The 16,738-nt window shown below is 36.8% G+C and overlaps 1 protein-coding gene across 1 annotated transcript in view; it reads right to left on the bottom strand.

Annotated features, from left to right (window-relative positions):
* Nucleotides 1-369: 369 nt before the first annotated feature.
* LOC134854766 (coiled-coil domain-containing protein 22 homolog) overlaps nucleotides 370-16,738 on the bottom strand; it is a 35,345-nt gene continuing 18,976 nt past the window's right edge. Inside the window, exons 5-13 of the mRNA XM_063871123.1 lie at nucleotides 14,184-14,346; nucleotides 13,537-13,694; nucleotides 13,007-13,178; nucleotides 12,436-12,576; nucleotides 11,852-11,994; nucleotides 11,378-11,434; nucleotides 6,371-6,502; nucleotides 4,963-5,077; nucleotides 370-1,688 (exon numbers count right to left, since the gene is read on the bottom strand). Coding sequence (XP_063727193.1) covers nucleotides 1,543-1,688; nucleotides 4,963-5,077; nucleotides 6,371-6,502; nucleotides 11,378-11,434; nucleotides 11,852-11,994; nucleotides 12,436-12,576; nucleotides 13,007-13,178; nucleotides 13,537-13,694; nucleotides 14,184-14,346 — 1,227 coding nt within the window. The 3' untranslated portion in view covers nucleotides 370-1,542. The remainder of the gene's footprint in view (nucleotides 1,689-4,962; nucleotides 5,078-6,370; nucleotides 6,503-11,377; nucleotides 11,435-11,851; nucleotides 11,995-12,435; nucleotides 12,577-13,006; nucleotides 13,179-13,536; nucleotides 13,695-14,183; nucleotides 14,347-16,738) is intronic.

The raw sequence follows: 16,738 nt of genomic DNA, 5'->3' as shown, positions 1-16,738 counted from the left end.
ATTGGAACATTTTGCTCCAGCAATTTTTGCCCATAAAAAAATTTAATCCACCGTGCGCCGTTCCACGGCGGGGTTTAGGAGCGGTTAATGAGAAGTGTCAAGCGGGTACTCAATGATATTCTAGGCAACAGAATAGTGACCAAACTTTGGAGAGGTTTTAGGAACCACACTTTGCCTGGTCAAGAAAACATTGAACGCGAGACCAATCACAGCCGTTAGCACTTTGAGGCTTTGACACCCAATCACTTCATACTTAGCCAACACACAGCTTGAAGAAAACTTTGACCAAAAGGAGCGTTATGCTAAGGCACAATCATACGCTAACGCCATTTGGTCACGCTGGTTGCACGAACATGTACATTCCCTCAATAAAAGATCAAAGTAGCAGAACAATTCGGACGTCACGTTGAAAACAGGGGACTTGGTTTGGTTCGTTGAGCCCAACATTCCACGTGGGCACTACCCACTCGCCCATGTTATCAAAGTGCACTATGGCAAGGACAGCTGCGCTCGATCCGCCGACATAAAGACCTTTACGAGCGACCTGACCCGCCCGACAGTAAAGCTGGCTCCTGTTCTTCCGCAAATGCAAATAATAATTTAGCGTGCTATTTCTAATTATAAGAACTAATGGTCGTGCGGCCAAGAGACTTGTCTCTCACGCCGGTCAACCGGGTTCGAATCCCCCATACCCAGACCGTAATATATGTAAACTCGAGGGGCTAGATTCGCATTTGACCGCTTTCAACAGTTTTTTCGCTCTAATTTGGTTTAGAGCAATTTGTCTCAAGGACAATCACCGGTTTTTTTGGCTAATTTGCGCCAATTCATCATTCAAAATTTGTACCGAAAAAGTTAATGTTATGAATGCGATTTATAGCAGATTTTTTTACGGATTACGACACGAATGGTTTGTATAGCCGAAAATGCTAATAAAATGTTATGGCCCGAATCATTTTAACTCGATTAAAGAAGATTGACCGCACAACTATTTACTCAATTTTTGTAACATTTGAAATATTCGATGATCCGACGGTGTTCTCGAGAACACCTTGAGTTGAAATGAACGTTTCACTTTAGTTTCAGTTAAATTTCTAAGTTATGCGTGTTTATAACTCAATCTGTCATTAAATTTATTTTGACATTAGTTTGGCAATCTGTCATTAAAACGAGTTGAGGCTATAGTTGATACGTGACATATTTAGATAAAACAAAAAACAACCCACAAATACAACACAAGTTAACGCCTGCTGGGCCCAACCTTACTATCTTCGTCGCGCTACAAAAAACATAATATGAAGAATTTTAAGGTGTGAAAAGACTTCTAATTTCTGCTCCGTTTCTAATTTCAAGATCATTTCACTGTTAAGGTTTTCAGGAAATTTATAAATTATGACGAACCTCTAATTGGCTTTCCCAATTTCAAGACACAAACATTATTTTGCTAGACTAACGGTCGTATCTTTTAACATTATATCAAACAAACTCGAAGAACATAAAAACAAATTTAGCACCAAATATAGATTGAGATTTGTTTTTCAATCAGGAAAGAGCATCAAGAGGATGAACAAAGCGGGGTGCAGCTACAGGTTCGTGTTGTATATGGGGCTCAGTCTCATTGTCGTTTTCTGTGTTGGCATGTAGTGGTTCTTTGGACCCCCTATCGTCACCTGCTTTTCCAACACCACCTAAACAAACAGCTATTATATAAACTTTGACACTGATTTACTCTGCGCATCGAGTTGTCAACCCCTCCCACTCAAGTACCAAGACGATGAAACAAACAGAGCATATAAAGGTGAACAGGGCTCAACCACCAACAGTTCAAAGAGAACAAAAATTTCTCAGTGCAAGCTATTAACATTGAGAACTATTTTTAACAGGGAAACACTTTCTCGAGTTTAGTGGCACCAAATAACATTCAAAAAATCGAAAACACGTGCGGGCGAATATTCACGCAGGGGCACCGGAACAGGAACTTCACGGGAAAAGGGGCAACCACTTGAAACAGAACACGAGCAGCCTCCTGAATGCCAGCGGAGTGGAAAGGGCCCAGCCGACCCTAAACCTCCTTCAAAAACCGAAGGCAATGGCCTCCCCAAGCCAGGGAAAAAAGTGCAAAGCATTTGCTGTATGGCAAAACTAACAACTAGAATCATTATCAAAATGTCGTGGAAAGAAAGAGAAAACTCTCCTGTACTGGTGGAAACTAATGAGAGAAGCAGAGATCGACAGGCTGACACAAGACACGAAACGATGGAGGCGAAAGGTCAAGGAGCGAATGGAACACCTGTAGGAATGGGAAAAAAGAAGCAAAAAGTTCTAGAGACGATAGCATAGAAAGAAATACCTACGACCCAAATGTAATAACCGACCCTTCTGAATTAAGCAGGAAACTATGTCAATACCAAGAAGGCCTTCGAATCCACATAAAACGGATGTATAAAAGGCCCGAGTGATATTCGCAATGTGAAACTTAAAATTCACACAAAAGACATTCAAAAAATTTGCAGACGGAGAGAGCGTACGTTAGTGATGGTGAGTGGCTACGGCGACGACGACTCGTCTGAGTTAATAGCCTTCACTAGTTTGTTCAGAAGTGGCGAGTAAATTAACTTATAAAAAACTGGAGACTTCTCATAAAAACGTCTATTAAGTCCACGAGAGTCAATAAAAGCGAGTACACAAAAAAAATTAACCCAATTTGTTAAGGCTTACATATGTGTATGGCATCCAATCAGTGCAAATGGGAACGCACGGGTGCGAGCAGAGCGGCCAAACATACACAAGGACCGTTGCAAAAGGAATGCTTGTTCCATGGAAATATCTCGGACACAACCTCGCAACAGTCGACGGAGCGGCAAAGGACCATATAACCCAAGCACCTCCTCAAAACAAATCAGAGACCAAAACCTCCCCAATGTCAATCAGGCGAAACAATGTCCATGCGGATTTTTGTCCGGCGGATCAGGTAAACCAGCTTACTTGATCCGCCTAATACTGAAAGCTGGAGACAGAGTTGAACCCGTGTTCCACCACTCCGGGGTATGCAAAAAGAGAGAAATTTCAAACAGTATACAAAGCACTTGGTGCCTTAGGTGGATTCCCCAGAAATGCAGTAGGCTCCAAAAGAAAAACTACGGGACCTCTGCAAAGCAACTAGATTTGCTTTCGAGTGCAAAAATGTCAACCAGCTGTCAGTGCTCACCTCGCACGGGAGTATCAAGCGGTGACTACTCATGGGGAACAAAACCAGTTCCACGCCGCCTGGATACCAAGCGATACAACGGCAAACGAACAGGAGAGAACGGATCTCCCACCCGTGTCAGCCTCGCACATGAGCAAAAGGAAGTGTCAACGAGGGGAACACTACCCCTGATCAACCCCGCCCGGAAACTTCCTTCTGCTAGGGCCGCAAACCGAAGAGCATTTTATGCCTTCCGTGAAAGCTTACCACGGAGACCTCACATCATGAATCTGAGGGAACGAAATGCTTGTGTCGAACCTACACAAGGTCCTGAATATTAAAAGTCAAAAAGCGAAGAGGAAAAATCAGAAGGCCTGACGAGATTCACAAGGAAAATCGCAGGCAACGACGAACGGAAATCGCAAAGCAAAGCAACACATCAACTAAAACAGGATAAAATACACATCACAACGTGGAACCTAAAAGAGGTAACTGTAAGAGAAAGAAACAGCAAGACTGAGAAAGACCGCGACAAGGATGCTGAAAATATCCTAGAATGTGGTTCTAGTCTCTGAAATGAGGGCTGACTGCCAGCATCATATGGCGATGAGAGGGAAAGAAAGAAAAAGCTTTTATACACTTCCAAAAATGTGGCATTATTTGAGGACAACCTTGTTGCTCATCAAAACGTCTACGAAGTCCATGGGAGTCAATGAAAACAAGTAAACAAAAATATACTGACTTCAGTTTTTTTGAAAAAAATTGCCGCAGTTTTCGATTTTCAACGAAACAAATGATGTGATGCTCTTAAAAATCCTCAATTTTTGCAAACAATTTATCAATACTATTTTTTTTGACAGAGGCGAAGCTGCGCTTCGAAAACACTTGCGAGAGCACGACCAAAAACCAGCTCTATCAAGTCAAATAAGAAAAATTAGAAATAAGCCTCAAATTAGCAAAAATTCGGCTACGTGTCGGATTCGAATCATCGACCTATCAAATTTGAGTCTCACGCACTAACCACTCAGCCACGGATGCTTAAAATCCTCAAAAACTAGCCACCAATAACGCAGCTACATATGCTAATAAATTGCCAATTCGATGCAGCAAAAGTAGCACCAAATACAAAAAGACACAATTTTGCATGTAATAAAATGGAAAAAAGCCAAATTATGCATAAATTATGCATTTCAAAAACAAATTCGAGATACAAAGAATTGGAAAATTTCTAAAATTGAGCTTTTTGTTCATTGTACTGCTGTTTGAAACTAATAGTTTTTTTCGGTTCATTTGATGAATTAAAAACGCATCAACTATGTTAACTTATTACTGTCAAACCAATGTTAACTTAATACTGCCAAACGATTTATAACGAATATCAAAGCACATACTATGAAAAAGATGTAAAGGTGCCCCAAAAGTAGCACCAAATTTGTGACTTAGGTTGGAAAAAAAGGTTCGTACTAATACACTCGCTTCGCAAGTGTAATGAAAGCTCCAATGCTACACATCGTGATAACACCAAACGTTCCACCAAATAGGTGAACACTCTCCACCTTCAATGAACACTTTTATTTGCGAGTTATGTCAGCGAAAAAGAAGGTTTGTACTAAAACACTTCTTTGATAGATTCACTATTTCAACTCAACTTGAAAAAGGCTAACACGACTTGAAAATTTCAATCAAATCATGACGTATTTTTTGGCTGTTTTGTACCTTTCGACCAATTTAGCTCAGCACAAATTAAACCAATTTTCCACACTCGATAGTAATACCTGAAGATGAACTGCGACCGTTCTCGTTCTCTTCCCTCTGACTACCCGTGGACATGTATGCGTTTCTCTGCATCTGTCTTTGTTTCTCCAACTTATCTTTCTTCTCCTGCCTCACCTGCACAACAAAAACAAATGTTTACAAATTAAACAAATCAGCTTTAAATCAACTTCAGAATACCCCTGGATGCATTAGAAAACAGTTCTTTTCCTATCTGAAATATGAGTTCAAAATGTTTCTACAGTTGAGTAATAAGTAAGCAAGCTAATTTTTTAATGTAATGGGGACGCTCAGTTTTCATTTAAAAAGTAGATCTCATTTCAAGTATATTAGTATCATTATTGCGACAACTGAAAATGGAGAGGAACTTTGTAATCGGGTGTATTTTAGTTTTTTTTATTCTTTTTCCTTATAAAAAACCAGGTACCACAAATAATCAACGGAATGGGTTGCTAGGTATATCATAGTAAAGTCCTCTCAGTCTAGATTCGAACAACATTTGAAACACTTTAAAAAGCTGTTCCAGTGTGAGAAAAACTGGTAGGAAATTTTTGAGATGTGGTCTAATTTCGAGCAAGTAACGCGATCTAGTAAAGTTCGTTATATAAAATTAATAGCAAATGACCAAATAAGCTAAAAACTTGATTTTAAAAAGGATGAAAATTATAGAAGCCTCATTTAGCGCTACTGTTGCTATAAAAAATTTCTAAAATATTCAAAACATTGTGAAAAAAAAAATTAAAACTTCTAGAATTTTTTTGATGTTTTTGTTGTTTTTCATTTTTTGAAGATAACTGTTAACAATTATGCCTAATTCGCTAACTTTACAGGCATTTGTATAGTTCTCTCGTCACAACACCCACAAAAACGACACTAAATTGAAGAAATAGAAAAACTTCAACTTTTTATGACAGCTTTTTTATGGACACATTTATATGTGTTCGGAACATTCTGTGCTACATGCACAGCAACCGGCTATCCTTGCTTATATTCGTTGTTTATTTTATCTCGTTTGCTTTGATACTGTAGGATATCTTAAAAAATAATCCATTTTTCTGCCATCTCTCAGTACCATTAACTTGAACTTGAAGCTCGCCAAACATTAAAACTTCGAGGACTACAAAGTTCGCTAATTTTTATTTTTTCATGGACAAAATTTCATTCTGAAGGAGACCATAATACTCAACAGAATATTTTACTTGAACTTCAAGATTTTCCTTCCACTTTTTCTTAAGTTCTTCCCGAAAGTAATTATGTCAGTAAATCATAATTCAATCTTCAAATATTCAAAAAAGCGCTTGAAAGTTTAGTGAAATTTGAATTTTAGAGACTTTTCGCTTTTCGCATCTGTCTGTCATTCTGTTATGACGATGTACCCTTTCTTCCTTCAACCTCCCTCTCGCGTTTTACCTGTTCCAAGTCCTGTTTCATCTTCTCCAGGTTCTTTACAGTCTTCTTCTTGCTCTCCAGGTCTATCTGGTCCTCCAGTTCCCTGACCTCTCTATTCAGAGAGGCTGTCTCATCAATACCCGACAGCAGAGCCTTAACACATTTAAAAGCTGAAATCAATCCCTACAAACAAGTAGGATAAAAGAAGTAGTGTTTATCAAGGACCAGTATCGTCGGCAAAATTACTAAGACAACACTATTGATTCATTTCAGTTTTTTGGCATCGGACTCGTAGAGAACTGGCGGCAAACTATAAAGGTCAAAACTACTCCTTCAAAACAAAAAAGAAACATTCAAGTTCAAAGAAAAATGGATATGACTTTATAAAAGCTTTTCGAATTTAAAGAATCACACAGTAGCGAAGCTGAGCTTTGCAACACTTTAAATAAAAATGAAACTCGCATCACTGGAAAAAATGGAACATGTATTGATCATATAATAGCATGCAATATTCGCAATCCATCTATAAGAACCCTAGAAAATGAATGCTTTTCGGATCATTGCCCAATCGTCCTTCAATTTAGTTTGACAGAAAATGAATTATTATCTTCAACGTATCGTGACATGTCCTTTTTAAAAAAGGAGAAATCCCTGAATGACTTTATAATTCTTATAAAAGAAATGCTAGAACAATCTCATGTAGTCAATGAACCCGACATAAATGTTGCTTATGATGCATTTAGTGAATGTTTGCTTTCAAGCATTAATATATTTACACCGATAAGAAATTCAAAAGTCAAACGTACAAATGTTAACGCGCCGTGGTTTTGTAAAGAATTGAAAAATGCAATTTTAAAAAGAAACAAACTACACAAAATTTGGAAACTTGATGTTAGCAATATTGAAAATGAAAACAATTTCCACAATAAAAGGAAAAACGTTGAATTAATGATAAGAAAACTAAAAAAAGAGTATTACTTTAAAAGATTTAACAATTGTATCGGAGACTCGAGACAGGTATTTAAGTTGTTAAATGAAATAAACGGTAAACAAAAAGGAAGTTCAAAGGTACCCACCATACAGTTAGAAGGGACTAATGTTTCTGATCCGCACACCATATCCAATGCTTTCAACGACTACTTTGCTACAATTGGATTAAAGCTTGCCAAAAACAAAATTGCCTGTGGCAATAAAGTCGTCCCAACTGAAAGTGTGACTCATTCTATGTACCTTTTTGAATGCTCGTTTGTCGAGATTTTAAACACTATTAATAGCCTGAAACCGACAAATTCTTGTGGCATGGATGAAATAAGTAACATGTTCCTCATTAAAACCTGTTTTGTTCTAGCTCCCTACTTAACTTATCTAATTAACTTATCATTTAGAAGTGGCACCTTTCCTCAGGCGCTGAAATATGCCAAAGTTATGCCTCTGCATAAATCTGAAAGCAAATTGGATATTAGCAATTACCGTCCAATAGCACTCTTAAATAGCTGTGGCAAAATCTTCGAGAAAATCATGCACTCTAGGTTGTATAATTACCTTGAAAAATTTAATATTATTTACGAAGGACAATTTGGTTTCCGGCAAAAGTTTGCAACCATTGATGCGTTAGCTGAATTAACTGAAAGATTAAGAATGTGTAAAGACAAGAAAATTAAATGCAGCCTATTTGTTGACTTGAAGAAAGCATTTGACACTCTGGATATGAAAATTCTTTCGAGTAAATTGGAAAATTATGGTATCCGGGGTAATTGTCTCGCTTGGTTTAACAGTTACTTAAACAACAGATTTCAATGTGTTCAAATAAATGACTATTCGTCGGATTGGTTGCCAGTGACCACCGGTGTTCCCCAGGGATCTGTTTTAGGTCCCCTTCTCTTTTTGGTGTATATAAATGGTTTGCACCTTGCTGCATCTAGCTCAAAAGTTTTTCTGTTTGCGGATGATACCAACATAGCCAGTAATAGCGCAAGGTTTGAATGTTTCCAAGAGGATGTCACAAAGATATCAGAATGGATGAATTTAAATAAACTAACAATTAATTCAGATAAAACCACCTTAATTAGTTTTGATAATGGAAGTGCTTCTAACCTTAAAATTGAAATTGATAATATTGCGTATAATCCTCAGTCAGCATGTAAGTATTTAGGAGTAATAGTTGATTGTAAGTTAACATTCACTCAGCACATTGAAAAATTGAAAATTAAACTAGGTAGACATTGTGGTGTTGTTTCAAAAATGAGGTATTTGGTTCCAAAATTTGTTTTGTTGAAATATTATAATGCTAACATTAAACCAATTATACAATATGGCTTGCTCGTATATGGCGGAACTAGCTTTGCAGCGCTCAATCAAATTCATTTGTTTCAAAGAAAAATCATAAGAATGATTTTTTTCAAAAGAAAATATGACAGCATTACCAGTACTTTTTATGATAATAAAATATTAACAGTACATGAACTGTATATTTATGATCTACTGAAGTTCTGTTTGAGATCTGCTCATAATAGAAATCCAAATCCATATCTTAATTCGTTGTTTACACTGAAAAACTTTGCATACAATACTAGAAAATCGAGTTCTATTACCTTTTGTCCTCCTTTTTGCAAGAATAAAACTAAATTACAGTCATTAACATACAGAGGTTCAAAACTCTTAAATATTTTGGGTGAGAATAGCTTGTTGCCGAAGAACTTCGGCCTTATGGAAAGAAATGGTGAAATTCTATTTGTTCATAAGTTTAGAGATAACTACATTCTTGGTAATTATGAATTAGTACAAAATGTGTTTAAATAATTTCCCGTTTCTGTTTAATGCTAAATATTTAACCCTTGAGTTGGGTGCTATCAGAAACCCTTTTAAGCTTCGGATTCTAATGCGATAATAAGAGCATCTAAAACTTGCTAGTTTTCGAGATATCGACATTTTTATAAAAATTTATATTTTCTCATGTACTTAGACGGATTTGAGAGAGAATTTTTTATTTTTTTTCTCATTACGTCTGTCACTGGATGCTGTCAGAACCTCATATGAGGCTCTGAATACTGGCTGAAAAGATGATGAGCTTCTAAGACTTTAGAAATTTCGAGATACCAGGGTTTTTGAAGAACATAACAAAGGCACAATTGTAACACCATAACACAAAAGGTAACACTTAAATTTAGGCTCTTCTAATTTTATTTCTTCAGTTCTTGTTTGTTATTATACTCAGGGTAGACACCCAGTGGTCATATCTTTGACCTTTGTCTATCCTCTTCAGATGATTAATTGATGCTTTGTAGAGTTTGTTCGCATGTTTGATTGTTAAATGTTTTTGTATGCATCATATCTGAAGAAATAAATTCTTTCTTTCTTTCTTTCTTTCTTTACTTCCGATGCAAAGTAAAAAGCCAAAGATCAGAACATAAATAAGTCTACTGAATAAATCGTAGGATATAAGATCAAGGACAATTTTATATGAATTCTTACAGAAATCAATAACCCCAAAAATAATGAGTATGCGAGCTACTCAAACATCAGTTATTTCTTTCTATGACGAAACTAATCGATCGTATGACTAAACTAATACCCAAACTAATAGATCGTTGGGATAAGATATAATAGAAACTAAGAAACAATTTTCTATCCAAAAATCGATATTCAAAAAATTCGAACATGCACCCAAAAACTTTGCTATAAATCTTTCAATCAAACAATCTGCTATAAAACATCAAAATAAAAAAATTAACAAATGAAATTTAAATAACTTAAATACAAAATTCCACAAAAAATAACTTGCAGAAAACCTACAAACTCTGGAAACCTACAAAAATAACCCAATTGCATCAAATTTATCAAATCTGAAGTTAATAGGCAACCATAAGAGAGCTGGCTCGCAACAAAAATAGATTACGATGAAAAAAGGCGCCCATCAAGAAAAACGAAAATGCTCAAACCTAAATCACACCTAAGTAATTACAACAAAAACTGATTTCAGGTACTTCAGAACAAAAATAAATAAAAATTATGCATAAAAAAAACTAAAAATTTCTCTTCCAACAGAAAAGTTAAGCATATATCAAAAAACCCCGTGAACTGTATTTATTCGCTTGAAACTGTAGAAAAGAAAATTGGAAAAAAAATCAAAAATCTTACTTACTTACTTATCGAGTAAAAAAAGCCGACAAAAAATTGGTTCCTACAACTCTCAACAAAACTGACAAAAAAAATCAGCAACGCTGACAAAAGAAATCAGTAAAGCTGGCAAAACAAAATCAGTTTATATCTAAAAGGTATTTCAGCTGAACCATGTTTTTAACAAAATAAAATTAAAAAGCATCAAAACGTTATATCTCGGCTCTTAAAAGGTTTTAAGCAATCACAATTAGAGGCCATATGTGCAATCCCAGAGTGTACCCTGAAAGCACACCTCCATTGTGTTGAGAGTTCCAAGTTCTGTTAATTTTTTAATCTAAGTTCTTCGGGAAAAAATCATAAAAAACCGCTTTATCTCGAAACCCAGAAGGAATGAACAGTAATATTTGGAGGCCAGCTTTGTAACTCCAAGTAGGTCAAACGCCAGTTAAACACAGATGCGAAGCTGCGTTTCACAAACACTATCGAGAACACGACAAAAGGCAACTTTATAAAATGAAATACGAAAAAGTAGAAATAAGCATCGAATTACTTAAAATTTGCTGTGTATCGGATTCGAACCTTGGACATATGCTTATAGATTGCCGATGCGATGCAGCAAAAGCGACCCCAAATACTAATAGACACAATTTAGCGTGTAATAATTTGGAATACAACAAACTGAAGGCATCCACGCATGTAATAAATTCGGAAGCACAATGCCAAACTAATCCAATGATAAAGCACATGCTATCAAAAAAGCTGCAAAGAGGCCCAAAAGTCGCATCAACATTTGCGACTGAGGTTAGAAGAAAAAAATCAGTCGTACTATTACCCTCTCTAAATTTAGATAGTGTAATAATGTTTAAACAGATTGCCGGGAAAAGCAAGTCAGAGGTTTCTGTTTATTACCTGGCAGTTCTCATGCAATGTTGCCAATAGCTTGTAGCATTTCTTCGCTGTCTCGTCCTAAAATTGAAGAAACTTGTAGTTACCATGTAGTTAGCGTCAACCTTCACCGTGAATCTTTTGAAATCACTTTGTAAACTGATAGCAGAATAAAAAACTAATATTCCTGAATTTCACTCTAAAATCATAAAATTAACCTTAAATGAATGGGCAGATGATCTGACATTTCATCGGATCTTCAAAACAAATTCAATAACGATATAATAACAGGGTTCGTATGTTCACGGGTTCCAATTAGGACGGGTTTCGGTAGGGCAACTAAATACCTATTTACCGAAACAATTTAGGTATTGTTGATAGAGGGCTAGTAAAAGAAAAAATCTCGATAAAAATCAACAAAGCCGAACCAAGTCTGAAATAGATTTTCCTCACTCGGTCTGTGATTTTTAAATTTTACTCACTAGACACACAACTCACCCTCGTTGCGTCGTTGAATATGATTTCATCTGTGACGTGGAATGCTCTGTCTAGTTTCCCATTGAGGGACACCACATCTCTCATCAGGTCATAGTTCTCCACTTTGATCTTGTCAATCTCCAACTTCTGCTTGTGAATCTGACCTGCAAAAAAATAACACATATATCCATTACAAAAATTAAACTTACAAAATTAGGACAAAAATCATATTGCTTGAAAACAATTCAAATGGGGATGTTCTCATGACAGAAGGACCAAACCAACCACTCAAAAGCCTTAACATTATCCAAAAAAAAAACTAAATTGAATAGATTTGAATCAGATTGGGTATCTCAATATTCTACCATTCGGCCATAAAGAATTTGCCCGATGAAATAAGCCCGCTGAGCAATAAGTTTTCAAAACAAGGAGTTTTATGTTTATATAAATGCTCGAAAAGGTAACATATAATAGCAAAACTCCTATACCATAATTAGCAACTATGAGCATATCAAATAACCATTCAATAAAATGACTCAACAGGGGACTACCTATAATGACGGTCCAAACCGATATTCGGAATTTTCAGCTCATAAATTACTTGCCGATGATGTCGAATATCTTGTCGGTGAAGACCTGTCTGGATCTCGTCTGATCGACGCTCTTCGTCTCCGAGGACAACATCCGAATGGCCTCTTCTTTCTCCTTATTCACACTGGACAATTGCTGTAACTTAGCCTCTAATTCTGAAACATATTAAGCATAATCAATTCAAGTTTCAAGAATCCCAATTAACTCGAATCAAATCAACACTTCGTACTTTTCTTATTGTTCCGACTTACACCATACAGACAGCAAAGGAACTCTCGGCTACTGTTTTTTTTTTCTGAAAATCAGGTACCCCAACGAAAGTTCCGATAACGTCGGATGCTGTTCATACTCAATTCCTTCATTCAAGATTATAATGCAATTTTAGAGGGAGCCACTAATTTCAGCTTATTTAGAGAGAGCCGCTAATTGATGATTTAGAGAAAATTTATTCTTAATTACGAACTAAAAATCGAGCTTACAATAATTTGGTACAATAAGAAAAAACGGAAAGAAGCTTCGGGAATTCGAAGTTATGTCTCCTTAAAAACCCATTGCCCAATTGCTACAACACAAAACTCAACTGACCATTGACCTCTCTCTGCATCTTCTGCGCAGGTGTGACTTCCTTCTCCAGCTGCTGCTTCAACTGGTCTCTCTCTTTCTGTAGTGGCAAGTAGTGTGCTTCGAACTGACTCTGCAGACTAGTCATCCTCTCCTCTGCCGACTGCAGAAACGACTCAAGTCTCTCGATGCTCTCCTAAATCAGAGATGAATCAGATCTCATACGAAGAGATTCGTTATGTAGTTCTAACAACAATAACAAATAAGCCACAATGAAGTCACAATTTGAAAAAAAAAACAAATAAGACACAATGAAGTCACAATGCGCATTGAATCTGAAAAACTGTTTTCAGATTCAATGCGAACGCTCCTCGTTTCAATATATCAAGGGGACTCATTTAATGGTGATTGTAGTACTAATGAGCTATTCATTACTTAAAAACAAAACTGTAGCGAGTAAGAAGGAATAACCAAATTAACAGCAATAAGTTTCCGCTTCAAGCTTATTTACAGACGCACTTGCAAACGTGTTAGCAAGAATGCTTATTGCTCACCTGAGCAGTGGGTAGGAGGTCGAATGTCTTCTTCATGGACTTGTACATGGCTTCCTTGCTTTTCAGGTCTCCACTCAGCTCTTCTATTCGGTCAACTGCCGCCTTGGTCTTAGCGATACAGGACTCTATTTTGCGCAACGCCTCTCCGTACTTGTCAGCTGAAAAAAACGCATATTATAAAAAAGGTAAAATAATTAATTCACCAAGCAAACTCTTCAAAATACAACTATAAATTTATAAATTATAACTTTCCCCAGAGGAACTGGCAATGTCTATTAAACTGCCAATGCTTGGAAAAATTCCAAAAATGCCACCAAATGTCCCTTTTTATTTGCTAGTTGGGTCGGAAAAAAATTATTTGTCAAATAACACTGCTAGCTAGTTTTCTTGCGTAAATGGTATAGATTTTCCAAATTCAAAGTTGCCTTTCGCTCTTCATTATTGCAATATGCCGACAACATTTTCTTGTAAGAAGAACTTAAGCATTCACAGAACATATTTTGCTTTCTTTTCCAAATATAGATATCTAATGATGGCATTAACTTTTTGCCATGATTTTTTGATAAATCAGTTCCTATATCTTGTCATGATCCATTTATTTGTTTAATTTTCAAGGTTATTTGAGCAGGGTCAGTATTATCTCTTACTGAGTTGGGTGGATTGCGTCTGCAGTTCATTCAACTCAGTCTGTCTCTCCATCTCTCCCTCTGCTGTCTCATCCACTCCTCTGGGTGTCTTCAGGAGACCATCCTCATTCATCGACTGAATTCTACTCATCGCACTCAACAACTTCTCCTGCTCCCTCTCTTTCTACAAAACAACAATGACAAAGGAGCCAAAACTTTTTCAGCAATCAATTAAAAGAGTTTCTGGAGGCCGACGGCAATTTTCCATCAATCAAATAAGTTTATAGCCTAATTGTTGTGATAAACTTATTAAATAGAGAGTGATGAAACACTAGTTGCCATTCTTTGGGCACTGACTACTAACTTCAGCATATTATCCTTGACACCAACAGCACCATTATTCCTGGCATTTTCCTGGCTTCACACAATGTCAACACCAATGCTTCTGATGCTGCCCGACGACTTCACGAAACTCAATCCCGAACAAAAAGATAAGTACTACGTTCAAATATATAACCTTGTCAATGTACTAGCAACATCCAGTAATCCTCCAAACAGTAATCAAAACGCAAAAGGACTCAGAGCACCTATTGATTTTGCTGCCAAAGTAATCCCCACTGATACTCAAAACTTGATTATTGGTTCGAGTTTTTTAGCGGAGTTTGACACGAAGGAGCTGCCCAAAGACGTGGCCGTTCATTCTTACCGCGGGTCATTTTGCAGCGAGAAACAATCAGTTGTGAAAAAGTACGACGATACTGAGCTGAAATCAGTAACCTTCCAGGACGGCACCAATTCACTCACAAGGGAACTACACAAACCTGTAGATGATATATTTGAAACTTTTTGCGCCACCATTAGTGAAATTGAGACAAAGTTTTCACCTACAATAATCAATATATGCCAAGTCCCGCCTGTGAAATCGGGACCCGATTCTGTAAGTGGTAAACGTATAACTGAATTCAACAGCCTTATTGCTCATAAATTTAAGAAAAAAAAGTATCAAATTGTTCCTATCTACGATAAAATTGTCAGCATAAACGACTATCAGTCAATCTTCTTTGATGAAGTACATTTGATGCGTTCTGTTAGTACTTTAAAAAATGCAATCATGGAAAAGGTGCTACCATTATCCAGCTTATCACCTCGAGTTGTTTCTCCGAATACTTCCAACTCTAGGGGCCCAGCGCACCCTCAGAGGAATCGTATGAAACCTGGTTCAAGCCAAGTCTCGTGGGGCCCCGAGCACCCAAAGAGTCTTGCGAGCCATGGTTTCAGCAACAATCAAACCTACAATTATATGAATACCAATCGTAGTAATTATGACTTACGCCATAATAGATACTATCCATACTAATGCTGTTTTAGTAGTCTATTACCCAATGATCTGGATCTATCAAATTTATGTTTAGCCAATGGCTTTTAAAGACTCTCCTTATTTTCTCCCTTTTAACTAGCATTCCCATTAAGTACAATGAACCCAACAGCACCGCACTACTCAAAACTAGAAACATGACGTCTAACCGCCACTTTAGATTCACAGCTGGCATCTATTGCGCAGTTGTGATACTAACCTTTCAGATTGGAATATTGGAAATCCTGCTTCTTCAATGTGGGGACATCGAAGTCAATCCAGGTCCCGCACTTTCATATGGAATCCTGGCAAACAAAGCAAAGGAACACCACAACTTCCTCAAATATATAACTCTAAATTGTAGAAGTATAAAGAACAAACACATGGAAATGCGTTTCTTGTCAGAAATAGTTGACTCAAACACAATTATCGGTCTTACGGAAACCTGGCTTGACGAAACATGCGATCATCAAACTTATTCATTCTGCAGAACAACCCATGAAATTTTTAGATGCGACCGTAACAAAAAATGCACTGGTCAACACGCAGGTGGTGGTACTCTTCTTCTTATTCCAAAAAAATTTAACCTTAAGATTCGAGAAGATTTAAATTATCTACGTCCCTCCCATTTTGAAGGACTCTGGGTGGAATATAGCCCAATCATCTCAAAAAAATCAAAAAGACAGATAATTGCTATTGCCTACAACCCACACAAACAATTCAAGGAAATTTTTATAGAAGATACACTAAAGGTATCGATTACGCTGCCTCCGAAGCGCGAGATGTTACGATTTTGGGAGATTTCAATATTAACTACTTGAATAAACATGAAGCTAAATTTCTCAGCGATTCTATTAAACCATACAATTTGTCAATAACCAATAAGTCGATACCGACATACAACTCTAAAAACAGCCAATCCATTTTAGATAACATTAAAGCAACCAAATCTCTTTGAAAAGAAACTATTGTAGCAGAACCACCTATAAACACGGACCATTTAATAACAATGTGTATTAGCAAACTAAAACGATTCGAAAAAGCCATTCCAATTCGAACTTTTCGCTTCAACAAAACCAATTATTGTAAAAATAGGTTCTGCGAGGAACTTAAACAGAGTCCATGGTTTCTCGTCTACCAAGAAAACGATATCTCTAAAATGTTAATAAAATTTGAAGATATTTTCTCGCATGCCCTAAACGCTCACGCACCACTAGAGCAG

The sequence above is a fragment of the Symsagittifera roscoffensis genome, chromosome 9 (genome assembly GCF_963678635.1).
Source record: "Symsagittifera roscoffensis chromosome 9, txSymRosc1.1, whole genome shotgun sequence".
Lineage (NCBI taxonomy): Eukaryota > Metazoa > Xenacoelomorpha > Acoela > Convolutidae > Symsagittifera > Symsagittifera roscoffensis.
Note: the sequence above shows the minus strand (reverse complement) of the source record. Positions and strands in the feature narration are given on the sequence as shown.